The 25,801-nt window shown below is 34.9% G+C and overlaps 1 protein-coding gene across 19 annotated transcripts in view; it reads left to right on the forward strand.

Annotated features, from left to right (window-relative positions):
- Positions 1–25,801, forward strand: part of EVI5 (ecotropic viral integration site 5) — a 233,160-nt gene that overhangs the window by 200,584 nt on the left and 6,775 nt on the right. For all 19 annotated transcript variants that reach the window (XM_082383688.1, XM_082383689.1, XM_082383690.1 and 16 more), the window contains one exon: positions 1,075–1,170. In XM_082383688.1, coding sequence (XP_082239814.1) covers positions 1,075–1,170 — 96 coding nt within the window. The remainder of the gene's footprint in view (positions 1–1,074; positions 1,171–25,801) is intronic.

Below are 25,801 nucleotides of genomic sequence, written 5' to 3' on the forward strand. Positions count from 1 at the left end.
ACTTTTACAGGAACTTCAGAGCTCTCTCAAATCAAAATGTATTATCTTTCTGCTCTATGTATACTGATGTTGAATGATCTTCAAGTTGTTTTCTTGAGAGATAATAGCAAGTGTAGAACAGCTTGTATAGTGTCGATAGTATGAGTAAAAATATGTGTGTATACATGTGTGTTTGATTATATATGTACAAAATACCATGGAAAGACTACACTAAAAAAACTGTCAACAGTGGTTGTCTCCATGGAAGGAAACTGAGTGATGACTATTGAAAGTGAATTGGTACTTTTCTGGCATGAGTAGTTTCAGTAGATGTCTCTGCATCAGAGCTTCTGAACATTTTAAGCATCAACTTCCTAAACAAATAATCTGGAGATAACAAAAACACTCTTTAATAAGCCTTTAAAACTCCTGTTTTCACTCTTTAATAAGCTCTTTACCTTCAAAGTTCACATTTGTTTTCAGGTGGTATAAGAAAAAGGCAGCTCCTCCCCTTCCTAGTCTACTTCCCTGGCAAATGATCCCAGCATGATTCTAGAACTAGTTCTTAGGATTGGAGCACCTTTTAATCACATTCCTGAGCTAATTAAACAGAAGAGATTCAGAGCTGTCCTCCCCTTTTAAGAGTGGTTTGGAGAACCTGTTTTTTTTCCTTCTCTGTTCCCCAGCAAAAGCAGGTTCGTAGTGTAGCTGTAGGAGGATTACCACCTTCTCAGCTAAGCATTGAATCTCTTATAGAATGGATAGAAAAGCATTTGCCCTCAAAATAACTGGATAAATGGCTTTTGAATTCTAGGGTAATTTTTTTCACTAGTAGACCCATTTGATTATTGATTTCTAAGGGTCTCTCAAAAGGTACATTTTATAGATTGTATTAATATAATTAATAAGCACTATTTAGAAATATTCAATATAGTTTACTATTAATTATTGTACAGAAATAGTTTGAGAATAGATTTGTTCAGAATTTAGCCAATTAAAGGATATGCCCTTATGCTGTCCTATATCTTCAAATGTTCGAGTATATGCTGTGAAAATTGTCTCTTGATTTTGCTTTGTTGTATTGTCACAAAACAGAAAGAAGAAGGAAAGCTTCAAGGACAGCTTAACAAGTCTGATTCTAACCAGTACATTAGGGAACTGAAAGATCAGATAGCAGAGCTGAATCATGAGGTAAGTGATAAATTTTGATCTTCACATATTTCTTTCTTCCTTCCTCTGTATTGACACAACACTTTATTATTGCTTATGACTGACTCTTTCATGGTAAATATTTTCTGTGAATCTTTGATTATGATTAATAATAATATTTTGGAAGATTACCTTCTTTTTAACATGAATTTTTCTGTTCCAATATTGTGGATTTATTTTCCTTAAACCTCTTTAATCATGATCTGAAACGATCAATTAATATTTGTATGGCAAATATTTCACTTTTTTATTGTGATCTGAAAAGGTAGTTTGTCTAGGTGTCACAGTTACTTAAATTAAACGAAAATTTTCTTTTTACCTCTATAGTAGATTTGTGGTATTTACCGTTGTGGATAGAGGGAAGTTTTTTTTACTCTTGTCTTCTTTTTCCCAAGCGGTATTACTGAGATTGCAAAAAAGGATACTTGCCTAATATCAGTTAACAGATTTCTTAGTATCTAAATACTTTTTAAACTGGCACTACCTTGAATCTGTGAGATTCAGCTCATGAAATTTTCAGATAGTTTTACTAGATACTATACTAGGTAATTTAAATTATTTAAAATAATGTGTTTGATTAGAGAGACACTTTTTATTAATGTGGCTGTAGGTCAGTTTCCTTTTTTTTTTTTAATGATAAATATCTGGCTAAACATGAATGGAAAAGTGTGTTTCTTACCTTGAATTATTTGCACAATAATGTTTTTCACAGTGATGAGATTTGAATGGGTAACATAAACCTCATTTGTTAAGAAAGAAACTCATTTTCTTCACTAAATTAATTTAAACCTCAAAGGAAAAAGTTTGGATATTACCCTTTCCTGGTATTACACTCTTCAGTGAAAGTCTGAATGTTTTGGGTAATACCTCCTGGAGGCAGTCAATCTAAGTAAAATCTGAATGAAAAAACAAAACATTAACAAAATGATAAATCTTAGATGTGGTTTAATTTAATTTGTCCTGAAATTTGGGAGATCATGCCTATAAATATTGATTTTCAGCTCTGATAACATTTGAGGGATTCAGGATCATGTATAATGTTTACCTATTTGTGTGCATTTTTTATAATCTGTTCTGATCTGATAGCCATGAATGAAAGAACAAGTTACAAATAAGCATGTTCTAGAAACCCTTATTCTTTTGAGAACCCTAGGAATTATTCCTTATGTTCAAAGATTTTCTCAAAGGAAATTATGACTAAAATGAAGCAATCTCCCATTTATAATTTTGACATCTAGTGATAAGGAATGTACCTTAACTAAAAATAATGATATTCTCCTCATCAGGAATGGCAGAAAATATAATAGTTCATGAGGTTTAACTTTAATGTAGGGTTTTTTCTGTGGCTTGTGAAAGCAATCTTTTATCTTATGCAAACATGAAAAGAAAATTACTTAACAGGTAGAAGTTTCTTCTGTTAAAATAAAGAGCTAGATTGTGCAAATTAAAAACTAGAACAGTTTGTGATAAGATGCTAATTGGGTGATTCAGAATAGGCCAGAGTCCTGGGCTTAACCAAGTCCCAGTTAGAAAGCATAGTAGAGAGGAGAATGAGTACAGCTGGGGACCACACAAGCACACAGAGGTGAGAGTGGGTATGGGGTTGGGAGTTTAGAGGAGGCCAGATTCGATTAAGAATTAATGCAACTGGGCTTCCCTGGTGGCTCAGTGGTTAAGAATCCGCCTGCCAACGCAGGGGACACGGGTTTGAGCCCTGGTCCGGGAAAAGCCCGCATGCCACAGAGCAGCTAAACCCGTGCGCCACAACTGCTGGGCCTGCACTCTAGAGCCCGTGAGCCACAACTACTGAGCCCGCGTGCCACAACTACTGAAGCCCACGCGCCTAGAGCCCATGCTCCGCAACAAGAGAAGCCACCGCAATGAGAAGCCCACACACCGCAATGAAGAGTAGCCCCCGCTCACATGTCACAACTAGAGAAAGCCCACATGCTGCAACGAAGACCCAACACAGCCAAAAATAAATAAATAAACAAAATAAATAAATTTATTTTTTAAAAAAAAGAATTAATGCGACTGAGTTGTGGAAATAAGGTTAGATTGAATAGAACCAGCTTATGGTGAATCTTCAAAGCTAGAAGAGATTAAGTTTACTATTATAGATAATGTGAAACCGCTATAGGTCTCCAGTTGGAGACTTCTTTTCATTATGTCTTCTGAGCAGATTTTAATATATGTTAAAAACTGTTAAAACTGTTCAAAGTTTTATAACTAAAGAAAGGATAAGTGAAAACAAGTGAACGTTTAAACTGAGATAACTGGTTGTAGTCAACTTACTATAAAAATTACTCTTTGTTGGATCAGCTTCTTGAGAAATTTAGACAAGTCACTTCTTTAGTCTAGTGTTTTTTTCATTCTTGTGATAGCACTTCACAGTGGAAAAAAAAAGATAACTGAAGTCAATCTAATTGCTCCAACTTAACTTTTGTCTGTATGCTAGAATTTGCCAGAATCTTTGGCTTTCAACATAAGAATTGACTTTTAAGTATTAATGTTGTATTTGAGCATGTGACTGTTAATAGTCACTTTGTTAGCTGATCTTTGTACTTCTCGAAGTGTTGAAGGAAATAGTGAGACAAACTTTGTAGATTCATCTTCCTGAAGATACAGCAATGTTGTACATGTTTTAACAGCTATGACCACTTAGCATAGTTAGCTGTATGAAATAGTAAAGAGGATTAAGCAGGTTATTTTTTATGAATGGCTGAATATATTGTTAATCTATAAAATAACAATAATAGATACTATTCATTGGTCTGTTGGCCAAGCATTGTGTCAGACACTTCATATTTATTACTACTAATCTTCATAATAATCCCATATGATGGTGGTATCCTCAGTTGAATGGATGTGGAAACAGACTCACAATGATTAAGTAACTTTTCCCAAGATGATGCAAATAGTAAATGGTTGAGCCAGGATCTAATCCAGTTTGGCCTGTTCTTTTCTGTGCTGCTTACAGAGACGTTAGATTAGAAAACATGTCATCAATGTTTAAAATCTTAAGAATATCAATTAATGACAATATTTTAACTGTGTTGTCCTCCTTGACACATGAATCTGCATATATCCAATAAGTAAATTCTGCAGTTGACGTAGCCACAAGGGCTCTCTCCGTTAACATTGCAAATAGAGATTTATCTTCACTTTCTGCAGCTTACTGTCATCCATCCATGTGATTTCTATGACTCCCAACTCCTGCGATTCCTACCCTCACCACCTAATTTTGCTCCTAATATTACCTACCTACCATAGCAATCTTTTAATTTGAAGCCTTTTACCCTGCCAAGAGCTTCACAGAAGCCACTGTGGAAACTCTTGCTGCCCCAGACCTGGCAGGAGCTGTGGTTAAATCCTCCCCTTAACCCTACATTCTGTCCTCATGGGAGACATAGAAAAGACCCAAGGTCCCAATTTAAGTGCTTTCGTTATCCCATCTTCCCACCTCCTGCCCTTTCACCCATCTATCATCACAGCACCTACTCTATACTAGGCACTGGGTTTAGAACTGAAGGTAAAGAAGATTGAAACACAATCCATAGCCTCAAGGGGCTCACAGTCTTAACAAAGGAGATAGGCGTACAAATAAACAAATTGTAATAATAATGAAAAGTATAGCATTATAGTAGCTACCATTCATTCAACAGCTGCTCTGTGTCAGGCACTGTACTAAGTATTATACTTCCTTTATTTGTTTTAATCTTCACAACAGTCCTCTGAAATAGGTAGCATCATTATTATTCATGCTTTACTTGTCATAAAACTGAGGTTCTGGGGTATTAAGTAACTCCCCATGGTCATACACTAGTCAGTGATAGAGGTAGAATGTTAGACTATATGACTTTAAGCCCATCCGTGCACTTAACTACCATATGCTATATAGCCTGCTTTGAAACATACAGGGATAAGATGGCAACAGCATCTGGGCTGGGTTTTGAAAAATGAAATTTTTTCAGGCAGACGACATCAGGAACATTTTAGTCGGAGCCATAAAACAAAATGTAGATTCCAGAAATGAATAAGCCATCTACTTTTTCAATGCTGATCTGTCTTCTTGCAGCTGCCGACCACTAAAGACAAAGAATATTTTCTAAATGCCAGGAAAGAGAGATAGAAGGAGGTAGAAAGTTAATCTCATTTAGAAGCCAAAGGAAATGTACTCAGAACTCATTTATGTATTGACATATTGAGAAGTATAATCATATATGGTTCACCCAAATTATCAGTTGACTAAGCTTCTCTGGGTTCCTTGAAGCCTTGCTACCATTTACAGACAGTATTGTTTCACGTGAAAATGCACACTAAACAGCTGATTTGAAAATGTTTTTGGAGTACAAATTTTATGTTGTCACTTGTTCTTGATGGTGATGTGTTCCAGTGGATGTTCTAGGAATAGGTAAATTTATTCCAGGCTGAAGATAGTTCACTTATACTACAATTAAATATTTCCCCATTATACACCTTTGCTCAATTTTTATGTCTTAATAAAATAGTTTTAATGTGCTTTATATTGATAAAGTCTCACGGAAGTAATTCTAGTTCTATTCACTTAGTAGTTTTTCTATATAAAGCAAATATTCCCCATTTTTATTAAGCTTTCTATGTGGTTGTTGCTAAACCAGGTATAGATCTTTTGGATAATTATTTTAATCTTCACAATTATCCTGTGAAAATTATTTTTCCCATATTATAGGCTCACCAAGGCTAAATAACTTGTCCAAAGTCACATAACCAGTAAGTGGCAGAAGCTGGAATTCAGGATCAGGACTTTTAGTCAGATTACAGTGCATTAAATGAGAATGAGGGACTTCCCTGGTGGTCCAGTGGAATGAAATATTAAAAAAAAAAAAAAACGAGAATGAAGTAAAACCAAAGCAAACCATATATTTTTAAAAAGAAAGAGAAAAAAACCATTAAAGCACTTTTATTCGCTAATACCCTGCCTTGTTCCAGATAGGATAAAGGAAGTTTGCAAATGATACAAAATAGCAAACTCTACTTTTGTGAGAGAAGGTAAACTGGGAATATAATATGGAGCCTTGAGTAAGACCAATACAAAATAGCATACCACAAAAGCATCTTATACATTTTTATAAGTGGGCCTCAAACTTGGCTCTAAGGTTTTCAACAGTCAACAGAAGGGGGAAACCTGGTCAATTTAAACTTTTCATAGTGTCTATGTGATAAAAACAGACCGGTTGGTTAGAAGAGCCACACCTATTCCTGATACTAAGACCAAACAACAGTTTCTTCATGGCTCTTTTCATAAAGAAGACCTTCTAGTATGAGTCCATAAGCTATTATCCTTAACGTTCTGTAATAGTATGGGTTCATAATCATAAAAATTGAACAATCTAAAGAACACAAACCCTTTTAAAACTTTTCTATAGAAGTAAAACTTACAGAAAAGTGCCCAGGTGACAAGTTTGTTGCTCAATAAGTTATCACAGTAATCACACCCATGTAACCACCATCCAGGTCCAAGAAATAGACCCCAGAGCTCCATTCATATTCTGTCCCAACCTCTCCTCACTCCCTCCTTCTCAAAAATAACCAGGATATCAGCTTCTAATACAGTAGTTTTAAGTTTTTGAATTTTATATAAATGGCTTCTTATGGTATATATTCTTTTGTGTCTTGCTTCTTTTGCTCAAAGTTGTTTGTGCAGTTTAACCATGTTATTTTAATATGTAGCTATAGGTTATTCATTCTCATTGCTGTGTAACTTTTCTTTGTATAAATATACCACAATTTATCTATTCTGTTTGTAAATATTTGAATTACTTCCATTTTGGCCTTTTAAGAACATTGCTGTTATTTATACTCCCATGAGCAGTAAAGATAGTTTCTATTGTTCTACATCCTCATCAGCATGTAGGATTGTCAATCTTTATCTAATTTTAGTCACTGTTTGACTGTGAAGAGGATTCTCATTATGGTTTTAATGTGTATTTCCCTAATTACTAAGAAGATTGGGTACCTTCCCCCCAGCATCCAGAACAATATTGGCATGTGGTAGGTACTCCATGAAAATGTTTTTAATGAAGCAATGATTGTGAAAGGCTTTGCTGATAACATAACATATATAAGTTGTGATAGGAATGTTAAGAAGCTTCCTGATGTGCGAAAAACAGTGGAAAGATCATGCCTGGCACAAGAAACAACTAGCACAAAGACCCTAGACAAAAATGAAGTGGACTTTTTGAGAAACCATACTAATGTGGCTGGAGTGTAGCATAGGGTGGGAAAAAATGGTATGAGGTAACATTAGAGAGGAAGACAGAGTCAAATCATATACAGTGTTTTGTAAGCCAGGATAAATCATTTGAATTTTATTCTTGGTTGAGTGGGAATGGTTTTAAGCAAAGAGTGATGTGATTTGATTTGCCCTGCCTGCTATATGGTGAATTGATTGTAGGAAAGTAAGAATGGAAATAGGGAAGCTCATTAGGAGGCTGTTAAAATAAAATAGTCCAGGTAAGAGCAAAGGTGACATAGAAGGATGGCAGAAGTGGAAATCTTAGCAACGTGGATGTATAAGAGATATGTTTTAGAGGCAGAGAACTTGCAGATGGATTGTATGAGGGACATGAGAGCGCAGTCAGTGACTCCAGAGATTTTTGGCTTCATAGTTGAGTGAATGGTTGGTGCCATTTACTGAGGTTAGGGAAGGGTAGAAGATCCAAAGCTTTGTTTTGTTTATGTTAAGATTGAGATTCCTGTTAAACATTAAAATGAAAATAGCAGGTAGACAATGGATATGTGAGTATGAGGTTCTAAAAAAGAGGTCAGGGCTAAAAATAGGTTTACTAGTCATTGGCATACAAATGGCATTTGTAGATAAAGAGAAGGGGGTCCAGGAGTAAGTTTGTGGCACTCCTGACCTTTAAGGTCAAGAGAGCCAGCAAAGGAGACTAAAACCACCAGTGGGATAGGAGGGGAACTGGGAAGTGTGAAGATATAGGAGCCCCCCGAAAGGAGACTTTCCAGAAAGAAGCATTTCAGCATAGTTGTTTTAATTAGATTTTTAAACTTCCCTGATCCATCTGAAGAATGAATTTATTTAAAGAGATTTCGTCATCATTTTTCACCATTTATCAGAAAACGGTGGATGATTTATGAAAGAACTTGAGAAGGATCGATCTATGGTCTGTCACTGAACGATTACTAACACCTCCTTCTTGAAGAAATTAGAGAACTGTTAGCTATTTCAGGACAGAAAAAAAAAAAAAAAGGAAGAACTATTACAGGATGCTCTAAACAACGTACAATCTGGGTAAGTGGAACCAACTTTCTCTCTAAGGATAGACATTGTGCTGGTTTCCAAAAGGTCTTCTGTCTTCCTGTCTCCTTTGTTGGGGAGGCAGGTTTTTTAAGTTAAGTCATCGTATGTCACTAGAATCTTTTTTTTCTTCTAGCCAAGTATGAAGTTAGGAGTTTGAGTAAATAAAAAGAAATCTAAACAAAGCCCTTACTGAAGTTTGGCTTAGAAAATGTTTATACATGTAATCTTTAAGTTTTTAAATTCTGATAACTCTGTTTATGTATACCTGAGCTATGGATTTAACTAAATATCTACCAAAATTTATTTTTGATGTCCTAAACATTCTTAATATGTGTAATTTGTATACTCATTTTGTTATCAAACTAGAATTTTTGAAATAAGGATCTTTAAGAGTCAAATGACAGATGACCCTTTGGTACTGTTTGAGTCTTTTTTTCTTCCCTGTATTTTTCAGTTTAAAAATAGTTAATAAAACCACTTGAACTTGAATTTAAAAATAAAAAAAGAAGAAGAAGAAGCTTTTTAAAGACTCAATAAACATTGATTTTCATCTAGGCATTAAAACCAGAATAAAGGTAGAAAAGAACTTAGTCATTTGGCTCTGTAGATATTGGCAGCTATTTTTTCCTCTTTTTGTCCAACTGAATGATTTTGTTTTTGTTTTCTTAACTGGATGCTTATTCTATGCTGACTGTTTCTGCCAGTGTTTGTTTCCTTTTAAATGTTGCAAAGCTCTGAGTATATTACCTAGTTTACAGAGTGGTAACCTAGAATAGAATTTACATTCTTACCAAGAGCTTTGATAACAAAACAATCTGTATCTGGAGGCAGAAATAAGAATCAAAAATAGTGTTTTCTATTTGTACTGATGGCTGTTGATAATTGAATTATCTTTTTTAGAAATACAACTACTTTATTATTTATTTATTTTTGGCTGCACTGGGTCTTTGTTGCTGCGTGCGGGCTTTCTCTAGTTGCGGCGAGCAGGGGCTACTCTTCATTGCGGTGTGCAGACTTCTCATTGTGGTGGCTTCTCTTGTTGCAGAGCATGGGCTCTAGGCGCATGGACTTCAGTAGTTGTGGCACACGGGCTGAGTAGTTGTGGCTCGTGGGCTCTAGAACGCAGGCTCAGTAGTTGTGGCGCACGGGCTTAGTTGTTCCGCGGCATGTGGGATCTTCCCGGACCAGGGCTTGAACCCGTGTCCCTTGCATTGGCAGGCGGATTCTTAACCACTGTGCCACCAGGGAAGCCCTGATAACTGAATTTTAATTTTAAGATTATTGTTTAAGAAATTTTTCAAAATGTGGGATTTTAAGCCTTCATGTATGTTTTTACAGTGAAAAGTGCTAGGTTTCTCAGTGTAGAAGCTTCTTAATAAAAGAAATTATTTCCTTCAACTTGTTCTTTCTCTAGTTAGAGCAATGTGAAGTACCATGCAGGAGCTCACACAAGCCTCAGTGCAAGTAAATTCTTTTTCTCTGCTGCCCCAAAAAAAGGTCCTATGTAGATAATGAGAGATTATAATTGTACTCCTATGAAAATTGCTTTAAAGGCCCTTGAATGAAACGTTTAGCACTGGTTTTTAATCTTAAAACCTCCATTTACTGATAAAAAAATTGATTCTTAATGACTTCTTTAAATCAGTGTTATTACTCCTGTTTCTCTTATATGTTCCATTTTATCTTCGGTAAGCAGCTTATCTTATTTGAAGTCATAAGATTAAAAAATGATTGTACAATGTACAATATTTTATGTCTGGAATAATATCACTATGTAAAAGACTTAAAGCTGAGATTTCAGATTTATGTTTTTTTTAAACCAGGCATGTTCTTAAAGTTTATCTAGTTGTTCACTTGGTAAATGAGGAAGCTGAGGGCCCAAGACTTAAAGGGACTTACCCAAAGTTGCACAGCTATTTTGTGGCAGAGACGGAACTACTGCCCAGGAGCTCTGGCCTCTGATTTACTACATCCCACTGCCCTACCAGTCCTGCCGACCAATTTAGCTGTCTCATGGTAGACAGAGTAGGAGTTTCATAGATGTTTAATTGAATTAAAATTAACTACCTCTTTCAGATGAGAACCCAGTGTCTAGATAGTAGAAATCTACTCTCACTTAGTATTCTTTACTTTTCCTTCAGCTTCAGGTTGTGAACTTTTATTTGATCTGAGACTGGGGACTTGACCCTTCAGATTCTGCTTCAGTTTCCAGTGGTTGCCACTAAAATCTTAGCTTTTAAATATTAGATGATTTTCTGAAAACAGAGGCAACTGAGATTTTTTAGCCAAATTTGACATTTCTAGAAACCTAGAATTAGGTAAAAATAGCCAACCCAATTTTATATATACATATTATTTAAGAAATACAAGCTTACTCAAGGACATAAATGAGCTCAGCTATTCAGTACATTCTGTTTCAAGAGTCTGTTATTTAGAGAAAGACAAATATATGATATCACTTATATGTGGAATCTTAAAAAATCGTACAAATGAACTTATTTACGAAACAGAAATAGACTCACAGACATAGAAAACAAACTTAGGTTACCAAAGGGGAAAGGGGGAGAGAAATTAGGAGTTTGGAATTAACATATACACATTCCTATATATACAATAGGTAACAGGGATCTACTGTATAGCACAGGGAACTATACTCAATATCTTGTAATAACCTATAATGGAAAAGAATCTGAAAATCATATATATATGATTTTCAGAGATACATATATAGGAATATATATATATATATATGAGTTTGATATTTAACTGGTGACCAAACTTCCAGCAATTGTTTCCAGATTAATTTTTTTTAATCTCCAGGGATATGTCTTTCCATTCATTCTTTGCCTCCAAAAAGAATAATATACCACATTCATATAAAGAAAAGCTATAATAATCCCACACAGGATACCTTACTTTTATTCAAGACTTTTAGACCATTTTCTAGTTTTATGTTACATTCATAAAAAGAGTGTTTTCTACCTAATTACATGCATCTAGGTATCCTGTTCCTACTGTAGGTAAAAAGAGATTTTTTAATTTGTTAATGAAAAATGTGTTTCTAATGATGGTAATTTCATTAAGGAATTGGAGTTGAATCATGAGAATATGAAAAAAAAAAAGGTCTGGTAGGAGAGGGTGAGATAATGAAATCACTTAGGAAAGAAAAATTAAAAATATAAAACAATTTGCTGTACACCTGAAACTAATACAGCATTGTAAATCAACTATACTCCAATTTAAATTAAAAGAAAACAAGGCAGGAAAAGAAATTAGAATGTAGAAAAGATGAGATACCAAGGAAAGAAGCCTCTTAGGAATATTGACTGAAGTAGGACATGCCTCCAGAAGGGTTTGTTATGAAATTTCTAGGATAAACTCTGGGTGAGCAGCCATTTTAGAGAATACAGAAGCAATCTAGAGCTAGGGATTTGGATCTGGTACTCAGAATTAAGGACCAAGTAAATATCCTCAAGAGATAATATCACACTGGCCAAGGAACAGAACCAGTTAGAAGTGTAAAGTCAGACTTGGATATTAAGCTGTGTCAGGTGGAATTTTTTCTGATATTGTGCCAGACACTATAGGAAGTACAGTGTAGTCTTACTCTCAAGGAATTTACAGTCTGATGGGAAGAAGCAGAACAGTTAATTTGATAAAGACTATATGGTTGGTACTGATAATACTTGATAGTTCAGAAATGGGAGCAAACACAGCACTTAATTTCATTTATTTTAATTAGTGGCTGTTATACTGTCCTTGATGCTCCAGGGCAAGCTAAACTGTGCATTCCTTGATGGCAAAAGTTGTGTCTTATTCAGCCTTATATTTCTTAGAGTCTTTCAAAAGTCCTGACGCAGTGCCATAAACTGATGGATTCAGTTAGTTCTCATGGTGTTCAAATTGTCCTGAATTTGACCAGTGGGAGCTCTTTAAGGCTAGCTTCAGTATCTTTTTTTTTCTTTACAGACCCATTAGTCTTTGAGCATTTTTGCGTTTTCTGGCACTAATAGTACTTTACATCAAATGAGTATAGCTGGATTTTCAAATGTAAGGTAGTGAAACAGTGTTTATTAGTATAGTCGGCCCTCCCCATCTGCGGGTTCCATATCCGCGGATCCCGCCAACCTCAGATTGAAAATATTCGAAAAATAAATATTCCAGAAAGTTTCAAAAAGCAAAACTTGAATTTGTCACACATGCAACTATTTACATAGTATTTACATTGTATTTACAACTATTTACATAGCATTTACATTGTATTAGGTATTATAACTAATTTAGAGATTACTTAAATTATATAGGAGGATGTGCACAGGTTATATGCAAATACTACACCATTTTATATGAGGGACTTGAGTGTCTGTGGATTTTGGTATCCACAGGGTCCTGGAACCAATCTCCTTTGGACACTGAGGGACAACTGTACTGATCTGTAAATTGCTTAATAAATGGTCCCAATGATTACTCTTATGACTATTAGATTGGAAACATACCTCACAAGAAACCACTTCAAGGGAAACTGCATGTCAGATACCACTTGGGTTATGAGAAATAAAGGTGGATGATAATAAGCATTTTTTTTTAAAGGAAATGGAGCTAACTATAAAGCCTAGAGTGACAGTTTTTATAGTTACTTACAGCAGTTCTTAAACAGATTTAATTCAATAGGGGTGGAAGAGACTTGCTTTCAGCCTTCCCGCGAAGAGGCCATATAATAGTATACTCTTAAATCTAAGACATGAGGAAAATAAGATATAAATGCCTAAAGCCATTTCAATCATATGTATGATACCAATAAGGTTTTAGCATGACTACAGTATTATTTGTTGAAATTTGGAATGATACTAATAAGATGTGCTTGAAGATTTCATTCAACCTGATATGGGGCAACCAAAATGAGCTATGATTTTAAAATCCAGTGAATTTACTCATGTACTCAGGTTTCAAGACTTCAGTGTTCATTTTTTAAATTTCTTTCATTTATTTGAAAGCTGATTATCACTACTCTTCACCTCTTACTTTCTCCTTCACTATCATGTCACTACTGCTAAACACATTCATAAAATAGAGAAGAGGGGAAAAATAGATATCCATGCAATTTATCAGGTTCTTAATAGCACTTCCGGATTTTGTTTGTTGTTCTTTGGGTTTTTTCATTTGATAAGTTTAGTTTCTGAATTTTGTGTCTTTGCTCTCCATCTTACTGCAGGTGGTTGAGAAACTGTCATCCTGGATTGTAGGCCTAGTTCTGCCACTGATTAACTGTGTGACCTTAGGATGCCAGTTTACTTCATACATTCATTCAGTCAGTGAACATTGGGACATCTTTTAGCTCCCAGGCATGCCTCAGGCTTTCCCTCAGTTTCTGCATCCCAAAACAGTTATACTAAATGATCTTTAAAGTCCTTTCCATCCCAGTCCTGTGCTGGGTGTAGAAAAGTCATAGTCCCAATTGTTAAGGAATTCAGACTGGTAGGGAGAGCCAGTCAGTATGGGCAGTGCTGTGGTAGAACCGTATGGTACCACGGCCTAGAAACGTGAGAAAGTCTCTGGGCGTGGGGCTGCCTAAACTCTGTATTGAAGGAAGAATAGAAGATAGCCAGGAAAAGGAAAGTAGAAGGATATTTCAGGTAGAGAAGCCGTCATATGCAAAGGTTTGGAGGCAAGTAGAGAGCAAGTAAAGAAGGAACAGCTTAAAAAGTAGGAGGGAAATCAGTAAAGAGGGGCACCTCTGAAACCAGAGAGAGCCTTCCCCTGATCAGTCTGTTTTTAGTGTGTGGTAGTGAAAAAATCATTTGTAGAGATTGATCTGATGGCTGAGGGTAAAGCTTTCTTAATCAAACAAGAGGAAATCCATAAAATACAGTCTTCTTCCTTGATTATGTTTTGAGTTATTTTCCTTTTAAGGCTTTGGCTCAAATGATTCATTTCAGAGCCAATTTGAATCTTTTCAATCTAGTTCAGATATTCTTGTGCTGTTATTCACCAAGCTATCCAGTACTTCACACTTGTTTTTTAGTGCTATCTATTCTTAAATATTAGTCCAGTTTCTTCAACTACACTGATCTTGAAATATAGTCAGTCATTTTTTAAAACTTTTTTTTTTTTTTTTTGCCTCATGTAATTCAATTTTAAAATGCTAGTTTTTAAAAGAAACAGTAACATAGTATTGACAGTTTTTCAAACTAGGAACATTTGAAAATGTGCTCCATAAATTTACTGTGTCGATTAAAGGAAAATCGATAAACGATGAATAGCTAACTCTCTCTGATTTACAAAAACTAAAAATTTTACATTGTGGTTGGAAGTCTTTAGTGCAGTAAATCATGTGCTTTTCATGGACCATATCTCACAGATGCAGTTGGACGTGAGATAATCAGATTTTCACTCCCCACAAGCTGAACAGCTGAAAATGTCATACCAATAATACTTGTCAAAGACTCAGTGCTCCTTTCCTGCCTGTCTGATTTAAGTTGTTGTGGTCAGTGTGAGGAACCTGTGATATGATAAGATAGCATTCATGAGGTCATGTGGTTTGCAAGTACCCAATCTTAACTAAGCAGCCTGTGAGCACCTCCGAATGAGGAAGAAAGGGATACTAACCTTGTCTGTTTGAAAGCTTATTTTGTGTTCAGTGATAAAATAGTGTGGGTGTGTGGCTATATATATATATATATATATATATATATATATATATATATATATATATATATATATATATATAGTATGTATTTAAAATTATTTTTCCATCAGGAGTTAGTTTTAGTTTCTGAAGAAAGTAAATACTATAAATGCATTCATCTCCTTTAACTTCAGTCTAAAGGATTAAACATTTTATTGCAAATATTTTCTGCCTGTTTAAAATGAAACTGTAGAAGGTAGCCATCATTTTTTTTTCTGTTGAGGAGAAAACTAGATGTTAAAGGTTAATATTGTTGGTGAATGTTTTTAATCAATTAAACTTTCTACATTTCCTAAACAGAAAATTATTTCTTTTCAGTCCGGCAATATCTCCATTGAAAACATATCCACAAAATGGCTATCCAATATATATGTAAATAGATAGATATAGATGTAGATATTTAATATATAAAACAGCTTTATTGAGCTTTAATTCACATACAGTACAGTTCACCCATTTAAAATGTGCAATCCAGTGGTTTTTTATATATTCACAGAGTTGTGCAGTCATCACCACAATAAATTTCAGAACATTTTTATCACTCAAAAATTAATCACATTCCCATTAGCAGTCACTCCTCATTTCCCCCGAGTTCCCGTCCCCCAGCTCTAGGCAAACACTAATCTACTTTCTGTCTCTATTGATTTCCCTATTATGGACATTTCATTTAATGGAATTATACAATATGTGGTCATCTGTGACTGGTTTCTTGTACTTAACGTAATGTTTTCAAAGTTCATCCATGTAAATAGTAGCATGTATCAGTACTTCATTCCTTCTTATTGCCTAATAATATTCCTTCATATAGATATACCATAATTTATTTATCCATGCATCAGTTGATGGACATTTGGGTTGTTCCCACTTTGGGGCTATTATAAATAATGCTGCTGCAAGCATTTATGTACAGGTTTCTTTGTGAGCATATTTTCATTTGTCTTGAATGTACACTTAGTAATGAAATTGCTGGGTCATATGGTAACTCTATGCTTAACCATTTGAGGAACTGCCATACTGTTTTCCAAAGAAGCTGTACCATTGTATATTCCCGCTGGCTGTTTATGAGGGTTCTAGTTTCTTCACATCTTTGCCAATACTTGTTACTCTCTCTTTTTTTGATAGCTATCCTACTAAGTGTAAATGTCATATCATTTTGGTTTTGATTTGTATTCTCCTGGTGGTTTATGATATTGAGCATCTTTCCCTATGTTTATTGGCCATTTATATATCTTCTTTAGAGAAATATCTACTCAGACCCTTTGCCCAGTTCAAACTGGGTAGTCTTTTTATAATTGAGTTGTAAGAATTCTTTATATATTCTAGACACTAATCCCTTATCAGATAAATGATTCAAAATTTGGTTGATTGGATGGACTGATAAAACCCATGGTTTAGCTTTAGAGAAGAATAATTCCTCTTAAGAATTCAATCCAGATAGACAAGAAATACTTCGTTTTTATGAGGATGTTTTGCTAAAGGTTTGAATTTTTTTCAGTGCTCCAGCTAAAAGTTAAATCATATGAAATGTACGTGGTACTTTGATGTAGCTTTAAAAGTTCAGAGTGAAACAAGTGTGAAGTGATTTATTTCCTGTAATTGGTCATAAATTTACATAGAACCTCATATATTCCTAACCTCATCACCATTGACATTAGAGTACCTTCTAAATAATGTTAATGGTTTCAATTTTATCAAGATGTGTCAGCTGCCAGGAAGAGGGCAATGGCAGTTTCATTTTGTTTGCCCAAGTGTACTGGATAAATCTAAGTATGTGCTACAGAAAGATTAAGAGTTCTTTGTAAATGACTTTTATCTCTTCCCCCTCTCTCCTTCTCTGGTAACAAATGCACAGTATAAATTTCTTCAGTTCCAAACCTTACTTTTCTCCTTTTTCACTTATTAATGTGGGTATGTACTTTTTTTCTTTGCTTCTAACAATGTAAGTTTTAACTATTGCATTTTATACATTTAACATAGAATCTATATATTTTTTTAATTTTAAGTGTTTTATCAGTTTTAAAAAAATGATTTACATATATTAAAGCCAAAAACATTTTCAGCATTGTCTATTTTATATTATTTCAATAAAATTCTTGAATTTTTACACTTAATCTGATTTTTAATTACTATAGGCAATTACTGAATTTTGGCTGTTCTCTATGTAATGCAATGATCAGAAAGTCATGACCTACAATTGATCACTTTTATTGCTTTCTGGTTCTGATTCACTGGAAATCTTTTGGTTTGTATGTTTATCGCTGGTTTTTTTGGGTTTTTTGTTTTTGTTTTTGTTTTTAAACAAGGCTTTTTATTGAAAGGATCTGAAAATAGTAATAAGGCTTTCAACATTTAACAAATTTTCAAGGTATTAACAATATGGAACATTAAGAATTGACTTCAAAAACCCAAAGTTTCCTAGGTCATTCCCTGTCACACTTAGGACTTGGTCTACACTGGCTCTGTTGTCTGAACGAGTGACCTGTGTTCTGAATGCCACTCTCTTCTGGACCTAAAGCTGGGAGTGTCGCCCCCTCAGCCCGTGGGAGGCCAGGCGGGCTGCCCGTGGTGCCCGAGCTTGAGGGCAGAGGGTGGAGCTGACCTCCGTCCCCAGCACCAGCTGAGCTACCCAGACGGGCACGTTATCGCTAGTTTTAATCTTTGTCATCTGTATAATTGAGAATAAATGTAGCGTATTATTTCCCATTGACATTTATTTTAAATTTTGAAAATAAGGAAAACTATTAAAATTATTTTGTAAGGAATCCAACAAAATCACTGATTAACCTTTGGGAAAAAAGAGTAAAGCCTTTATAACTTAGAAACACAAATCTATGTTATTGGACTTTATGTACATCTGCCCATATATATATGTATATATTATACATCACTTATAGAAATGTTACATTTAGCTTTAAAAGCTATAGCTCTGTGTTTTACAAAGATTGATTATACAAGCCCAAATGTACAAATAGGAGCTTTTATAATCTGATATGACTCAGTCTTGGAAACTTACTGCAACTGTTTTGCAGTTCACTTGGTATCACATGACTCACTTCAATGGTTTAAACCCTGTCTAGTAGCGATCAAAGTTCATTTGGTTAGGGGTTTTTTTGGTGTGTGGATGACTTTTTTCCACTTTGTTGTGGACTGATTGTCTTTCAAAATACTCAGTGCAGTCCTTCTTCTTATTCTTTTGAATCTCAGAAAGTGGTAGTTGCCTGCACAATTCAACCTCCAAGCATACACACTGGGAAAAAATTTTAACTTGAAATAATATACATGGAAGCAATTTTAACTGTAAAGCATCATATAAATATAAGGGTTCATTATTAATTCTATTACCTCTACATGTTGAAAATGGAGGAAGAATAACCTGTTGTGTCTCTTTAAAATCAACTATAAAATCAACTCTAACATTTTTCAAGTTAGCACTGTTCTATAATGTGCAGAAAGAAAGCAAACACATAGAGAACATGTTGTGTCCTCTGTTTACATGGTCACTAGCCTAAATTTATCACGTTTTCTTAGGACAGATTTTCCTGTTATTTATTAAGAAGTTATATTTAAAAGCTGTATGTCTCTAAAACTATCACACTTTTATGTTTTACAAAAGAAACTTCTATCTTAACCTTTAGTTGTTTAGCGAATGAAGTAGACTAAGAAAAAATTACAGAAAATACTTCTATATCCTTAACGATTATGAAGTCCTTTGGGACTTCAGTATATTCACCCCTGCAGGTTTTCCCTGCTTTAAAATTTTAATGTAATTTTTCTGTGAAACAACTGTAATAGTTTTTAATACTCTTTTTTAGTGTTTGTACTTTTACTGTCATGCAGTTAGAAACTCTGCTGTTTCCTGTCAAAACCTACGTTCATCAGACTATGAACATGACAGTTTCCTGTTTTCTTATTAACTATAGTGCATTTTGTGCTTTATTCTTTATAAGTTGTATAATATCTTAGCTTATCACTTTCCTTTTCTAATTACTGAATGCTTTCTTGGGTCAGCATTGCTTAATACATGCAGAGAAATCCTTAAGTCCAGTCTCTTTGTTGATAGTGAGAGGTTAAGATTTTGTTAACTTTTTAAGTTGTAATGAGTATATCAGAATGTCTTAAGTATTATTTAAATAAATTCTACATGTTTTTACTTTTTTTTACTCTGTCTCTTAATGCATAACATGATGAAGCAATCCACATCAGGTAAGAAACAGTACATTATTTGGATTTTGTATATTAGCACTCTTATCTGTCTGCTTATTAGTATTCTCATTCAGCATTTAAAAGGACAGGATGAATAATCAGTACCCCAGGGTTTTTTCAAGAATCCTGCTGTCTTTTCAGTGTAGTTCTTCAACATTCTTAGGTGCCTACTCTGGTCAAGTCAGAATGCTAAGTTCTAGGATACAAAAATGATTAAGAAATAATCCCCATCATCAGGAGCTAACAAGAGGTAAAATATATGTACAGCAACCAATCATTCCATATTTTTCCAGACGGTACTGATTTTAAATATTTAATTCCAGTGTTAAATCATATAATTTGGAAAAAACATATCTATTAATATAAACTCAGGGACTTCCCTGGCGGTCCAGTGGTAAAGACTCTGTGCTTCCGCTACAGGGGGTGAGGGTTGGATCCCTGGTCGGGGAGCTAAGATCCGTCATGCCTGTGCGGCACAGCCAATAATAATAATAATAGTAATAATAATAAAAAGTCAAATATACATGTGTGTGTGAATCACTACAATATTAAGGTATGTGTGAATATATTTATGCCTGTTGATTTATTTAAAATGTTATAAAAGTTATAAAAATGGTTTGTAAAAATGCTAATATTTTAAAGTATTAATATCAAAATTATACTGGAAAACAAAAAAAATACTTTCAGAAATAAAAGAAGCAATTTTGATTTTTTTGTTATTGGATTATTTGGGGGTTTTGTTCTGGTGAATGTAACTAATTTATTATCAAAATGGTCAAGCTACAGATAAATTTGGAAGCATATTTGAGAGGCTTTATTGTTCACCTAGTCTTGGGATACAACTAAACAAATAATTGAAACTAAGAAACTTAATATGCATGGTGGAAAATGTTTGTTTTTAGATTTATACCCCTCCTTGTTCCCTAAAGATTTTGAGGCAGTTTGCATGAATGCATATAATACAAAAATAATGAAAAATTAGGTTAAGCCAAATGAAATTGCTGATACTTGACTTTCACTTACAAAAATGGCAATATCATATGATTCAATCTAATAGTTAAGATAATTAGTTCTTGGACTTTTATTTAATAAAAGACATTTTAATTTAAGTGTAAGATATATACAGAAAAATGCATAAATCCTAAGTGTCCAGCTTGATGAATTATCACAAAAATGAACATGCCCACTTAACCTTCCACCAAGGTCAAGAACTAGAACCTTGCCAGCATTTCAAAAGTCTCCTTGTCACTCTTCCACTCACTGCCTAGTTTTTAACCTTATACTAATGAAATCATACAGAATGAATTATTTTGTGTTTGGCTTCTTTTGCTCAGTACTGTGAGATTTATGTTGTTCCATGTAGCAGTAATTGTTCATTCATTTTTGTTACTCTATTGTGTCAATTATATGACTATACCATAACTTATTTACTCATTCTACTGTTATTTCCATTTGGGGTTATTATGAATAAAATTGCTATGAACCCTGTTATAAATGTTTTTTAGTATATTATACTTATTTCTATTGTTCATATACTTAAGAATGGAATTGCTTGCTGACTTATTATTTATCGTTCAAACCAGGACACTTCTGAGAATGAAAATAGTTTGTCCCAAGCAAACTGTAGTCTGTGGTTATTTTAGGTGTAGGGTATGTAGATAGATGGTCAACTTTAGTAAATACTGCTAAACCATTTTCAAAAGTGCTTTTACTGATTTACACTTCTACCACCAGTTTACATTCCATGTCTTCACTAATGTGATTGGATAGCTGAAAATTCAATGTTGTATTTTCTAATAAGAACCTGGAATGAATTTAATCAGTATGATCAGTTAAGGGACCATTAATTTGCTTTAACGACCAACCTGGCAGAAGGTAAGGCAAAAGTTTTCCTGAAAAAATTAAAGAGCTTATGTTACAACACTTTGGAAAATGGCTTGGCAATTTACTGGAGCTTAACACAATGACCCAGCAATTATATTCAAGAGAAATGAGTGCTTATATTCATCAAAAAACATATTTAAGAATGTTTCTAGCAGCCTTATATGCAGTAGGCTGGAGACAACCCAAAAAGCCTTTAACAGTATAATGGATAGCTAAATTTTGATATATCACATAGTGGAATACAACGTGGCACTGAAAAAGAGTGAACAACTGCTGTACATGCCAACATAGATGAATCTCACAAACATAATGTTGAGTAACAGGGGCCAGATACAAATGAGTACATACCATATGTTTCTTTATATTAAGTCTGAGAACAGGCAATACTCTTCTATGGTGATAGATGTCAGAGTAGTGGCTACCTTTGAGGGAATGTAGGGTTATCAGTCAGAGAAGAAGGGATACAAGGGAGCCTCCTGGGGTGCTGGAAGCATTCTGTATCTTGATCCAGATGGTAGTTACATGGGCATATACATAAGTAAAAATTTATCAACCTGTACACTTAAAATCTGTGTGCTTTTTACTGTGTTTTATCTTACTTTTTAAAGAACATGAGCCTAAACATTACCTTGAAACAAGTATACTCTCAAAATTTTCTCAAGAAGTTTTGACATTATAGCATTGTGGTCATAGAAAAATACCACAGAACATCTCATTTTTTTAATTGATAGACTTTATTTTGGGGAACAGTCTTAGGCTTACAGAAAAATTGATCAGAAAGTGCAGAGATACACCCCCTCAATGCCTTTCCACAGTTTCCCCTGTGCACATCTTGTGTTAGTGTCATACATAAGCTAATATATGATATATTATTAACCAAAGTCCTTATTTACTTTAGGATGCACTCTTTGTGTTGTACAATATGTTCTGTGGGTTTTTACAAATGTATGATGACTTGTATCTACCATTACAGTATCATACAGAAGAGTTGCACTGCCAAACAGTCTCTTGTGCTCTACCTATTTATTCTTCCTTCTCTCTCTTTGAACCTCTAGCAATCACTGGTCTACTTACTGTCTCCATCATTTTGCCTTTTCCAAAATGTTATATGGGTGGAATCATACAGTATTTAGCCTTTCAGATTGACTTCTTTGACTTAGCAATTTGCACTTAAGATTCTTCCATGTCACTCCCCCAACCCCAGCACCCCTAGCAGCCTAATATTAAACTGCTTAACAGTTCTTCAGACCTCTCTCTTGCCTCCATACTTTTAGTACACGCTTCATCTCTTTAATGGGACCTTTCCAATGTGTGTGACACCATGCGATACTTTCTAACCAGAAAGAATTACTGGTACAGACTCAGTCATTTGGAGAGAAACCAGGACCCTACTCAAAGATTTGGAAGGGGTCCACTCCTAAGAAAGGTACATTTCGTGTGTGTGTGTGTGTGTGTGTGTGTGTGTGTGTGTGTGTGTGTGTTAAAGCTCCTGAGTTGTTTCCCTAGAGGACTCTCCTCTAGAGTGTAGACCAAAGACAGGCCTGGAAAATCTTATTTTTAACAAATTTCCAAGATGGTCTTATCAGGGAAGTTTGAAAAATAATGTTTTGTTTGTTTTTCTGGCTCTAGTTATTTTAAACAGGTTTATTGAGATATAATTTACATATCATAAAGTTCTTCCATTTTAAGTGTAAAATTCAGTAGCTTTTAGTATATTTATAGAGTTGTGTGACCATAACCACAATCTAATTTTGGAATATTTCTATCACCCCAGAAAGAAACCTCATGTCCATTTTCAGCCATTCCCTTTGTCCTCCCCCCGCTTCCCTAGTCGTAGGCAGCCACTAATCTTTCTGTCTCTGTAGACTTGCCTGTTCTGGACATTTCATATAAATGGAATCATGAAATATGTCGTCTTTTATATTTGGCTTCTTTGACTCAGCTTAATGTTTTTGAGGTTCATTCATATATCACTACTTCATTCCTTTTTATTGCCAAATAGCATTCAGTTGTATGGAAATAGTGTCTTATTGTGATCATTTTACCTGCGTACATTTATTCAAATGATTGTCTTAGTTTTTTCATTTTCTTGGTGTGGTCTCTTATGTGTAACTCTCCTCTAATACAGTGTAAATCTCCTGTTATGTGTTAATCTTTTCTTTTCAAACAATTTAGGTGTACTACTAATTTCACCTTCTTGAAGAAATCTTTCCTCTGGCCTGCTGGTCTTCTTCAAAGAGGTCTGGCTGCCTGGAGGCCTTCTGCACAGATGTCATCTTGGGAGCTTTTTTTGTTATCCTAGGAATTCCTTTTGCCTCACTTTTGAATTAGACTTCCTTTTTCCTGGATCAAAAACAAAAGGATGTCTTTCTTGGTGTACTTCATTTTGGTGGAGCATATCACCTACCTTTCGGTGGGGGGGGGGGGGGGAGAAAAAACAATGGAAGATAAACTATAAAAAGGATTTATCTGATTCTGATTCTCATGGTTGACCCAAAATAGTTTTTTTTTAAGTCCTTTAAGCTTTTAACTCATATTTTAGCCTCACGTTTAATTGATAGTTTGTATGGGTATAAAAAAAATGTTTTAAGGTAATTACAATTTTTAAAAATATAGGTTAGAAATGTTTTTCTCAGAATTTTGAAGGCACTGCTGTAATTGTCTGATACCATTCTGATTCTTAATCTTTTATGTAAAACTTGTTGTTTTGGGCTGGATACGTTGTCTTTTCTTTGTTCCCAGTGTCCTGGAATTTCATTGTGATGTACTGTAGTATAGGTCTACTTTTATCCATTGTCCTGGGCACTTGACAGCTTTTTCAATTTCAAAGCACATGTCTTCCAGGTCAGAGAAATTTATATCTAAGACCCTTTTTTAGAATATCACTTTTTTTTTTTTTTTTAACTTGGATGCAGCATCTTCAGAAGGAATGAATGATGCTTTTTTTTTAAGTTTTCTTCTCCCCAGATAGTCTGTTAACTTCTAGTTTCTTTTTTTCTGGTTTCTCTTAGATGCTTTCCTCAAATGTCTGATAATACTTTACTCTCTACTCAAACTTTAAGACTAAAGAACTTAAGGACTTCCCTGGTGGCGCAGTGGTTAAGAATATGCCTGCCAATGCAGGGTACACGGGTTCGAGCCCTGGCCCGGGAAGATCCCACATGCCGTGGCGCAACTAAGCCCGTGTGCCACAACTACTGAGCCTGTGTTCTAGAGCCCATGGGCCACAACTACTGAGCCCGCGTGCCTGGAGCCCATGCTCCGCAACAAGAGAAGCCACCACAATGAGAAGCCCATGCACCACAACAAAGAGTAGCCCCCGCTCGCCACAACTAGAGAAAGCCGGCGTGCAGCAACGAAGACCCAACGCAGCCAAAAATAAATAAAAAGACTAAAGAACTTAAAAATCTGACAGGAAGTTCTGAATGCCTGGGTAGGATTCATTGACTATGACCGTCATTGTAGGATGATCCTGCTGAGATTCTTCTTTGGGGAATCCAAAGATTCCCCAGTGAAGAATCCCTTTACATACAACTCAGAGACTCCTGGTGCCTCTTTTTCCTTGGTGAATCTCAAAAGTACTTCTAGGCACATTCATTGACTTAAAAACCTATGTCTAATTTCACCCAGAAAAATAATACATTTTTTTCTTTTCCACGATATGAATGTATTTCACAATTGAAGTTTTTGTCATTGCTGTTCCCAGTGTCACGAAGATATTCCTATAGTCTTTAACCTAAAATTAGAAAGCCAGTGGGCCTCAAAAGGGTATGCTCCATCTAGTATGTATGTATACTTTTCAAGACAAAAGGCAGTAGCCTTTGTCAGAGTCTTTATCCTGTGATTGACCCAAAAAAGATGTCAAACAAAACCAAACAAAAAAACATTGCCTAAAGAGTGGTCCTTATCCTAGGATGTACATCAAAATTACTCAGCTTTTTTGAACATATGCATTCGTAGACTCTACCCTTATACCAGAAGAAAGTTTCAGGAAAAGAGGTTTCAACAGACCGCTCCTTGTTCCAACCACTAGATAGTAGAATCGGCCTAGAACAGCTTGGTTGTACTACTGAAAGATGGTGTCCATTTGTGTATACCAGACACAAACAGGCAGATGTTCATAGTTCAGGAGCACTTTTATCCTGAATAATTGATAGTTGCATTTCAGGTAAATCAACTCCTTTCTGAGTCAGCCCCATTTGGTTTGAACATAGGATCTGCCACAGTGATTCTCTGAATACATCAAAATCTCCTGAGATGCTTGTAAAAAATATGGTTTCTGGGGTTTTACTCTCCAGATTTGGGATCCTTAAATCTGGGGAGCGATTCTACATTTTTAATAGGCATACTTGGTTATCCTAATGCTAATGATCAGTGGGCCATGTTTTGAGATATGCTAATCTAAGTTTGCTATTGGTAATATCCCTGAAAGTTTTTCTAGGGGGGTTAGGTTAAGAAGGTTACTTGTCTGCTTTTTGTTGTTGTTTTCTTTCTTTTTTCTTTCTTTCTTTTTTTTTTGGCCACACCATGTGGCATGC

The sequence above is a fragment of the Balaenoptera borealis genome, assembly GCF_965194805.1.
Source record: "Balaenoptera borealis genome assembly, chromosome: 1".
Taxonomy (NCBI): Eukaryota; Metazoa; Chordata; class Mammalia; order Artiodactyla; family Balaenopteridae; genus Balaenoptera; species Balaenoptera borealis.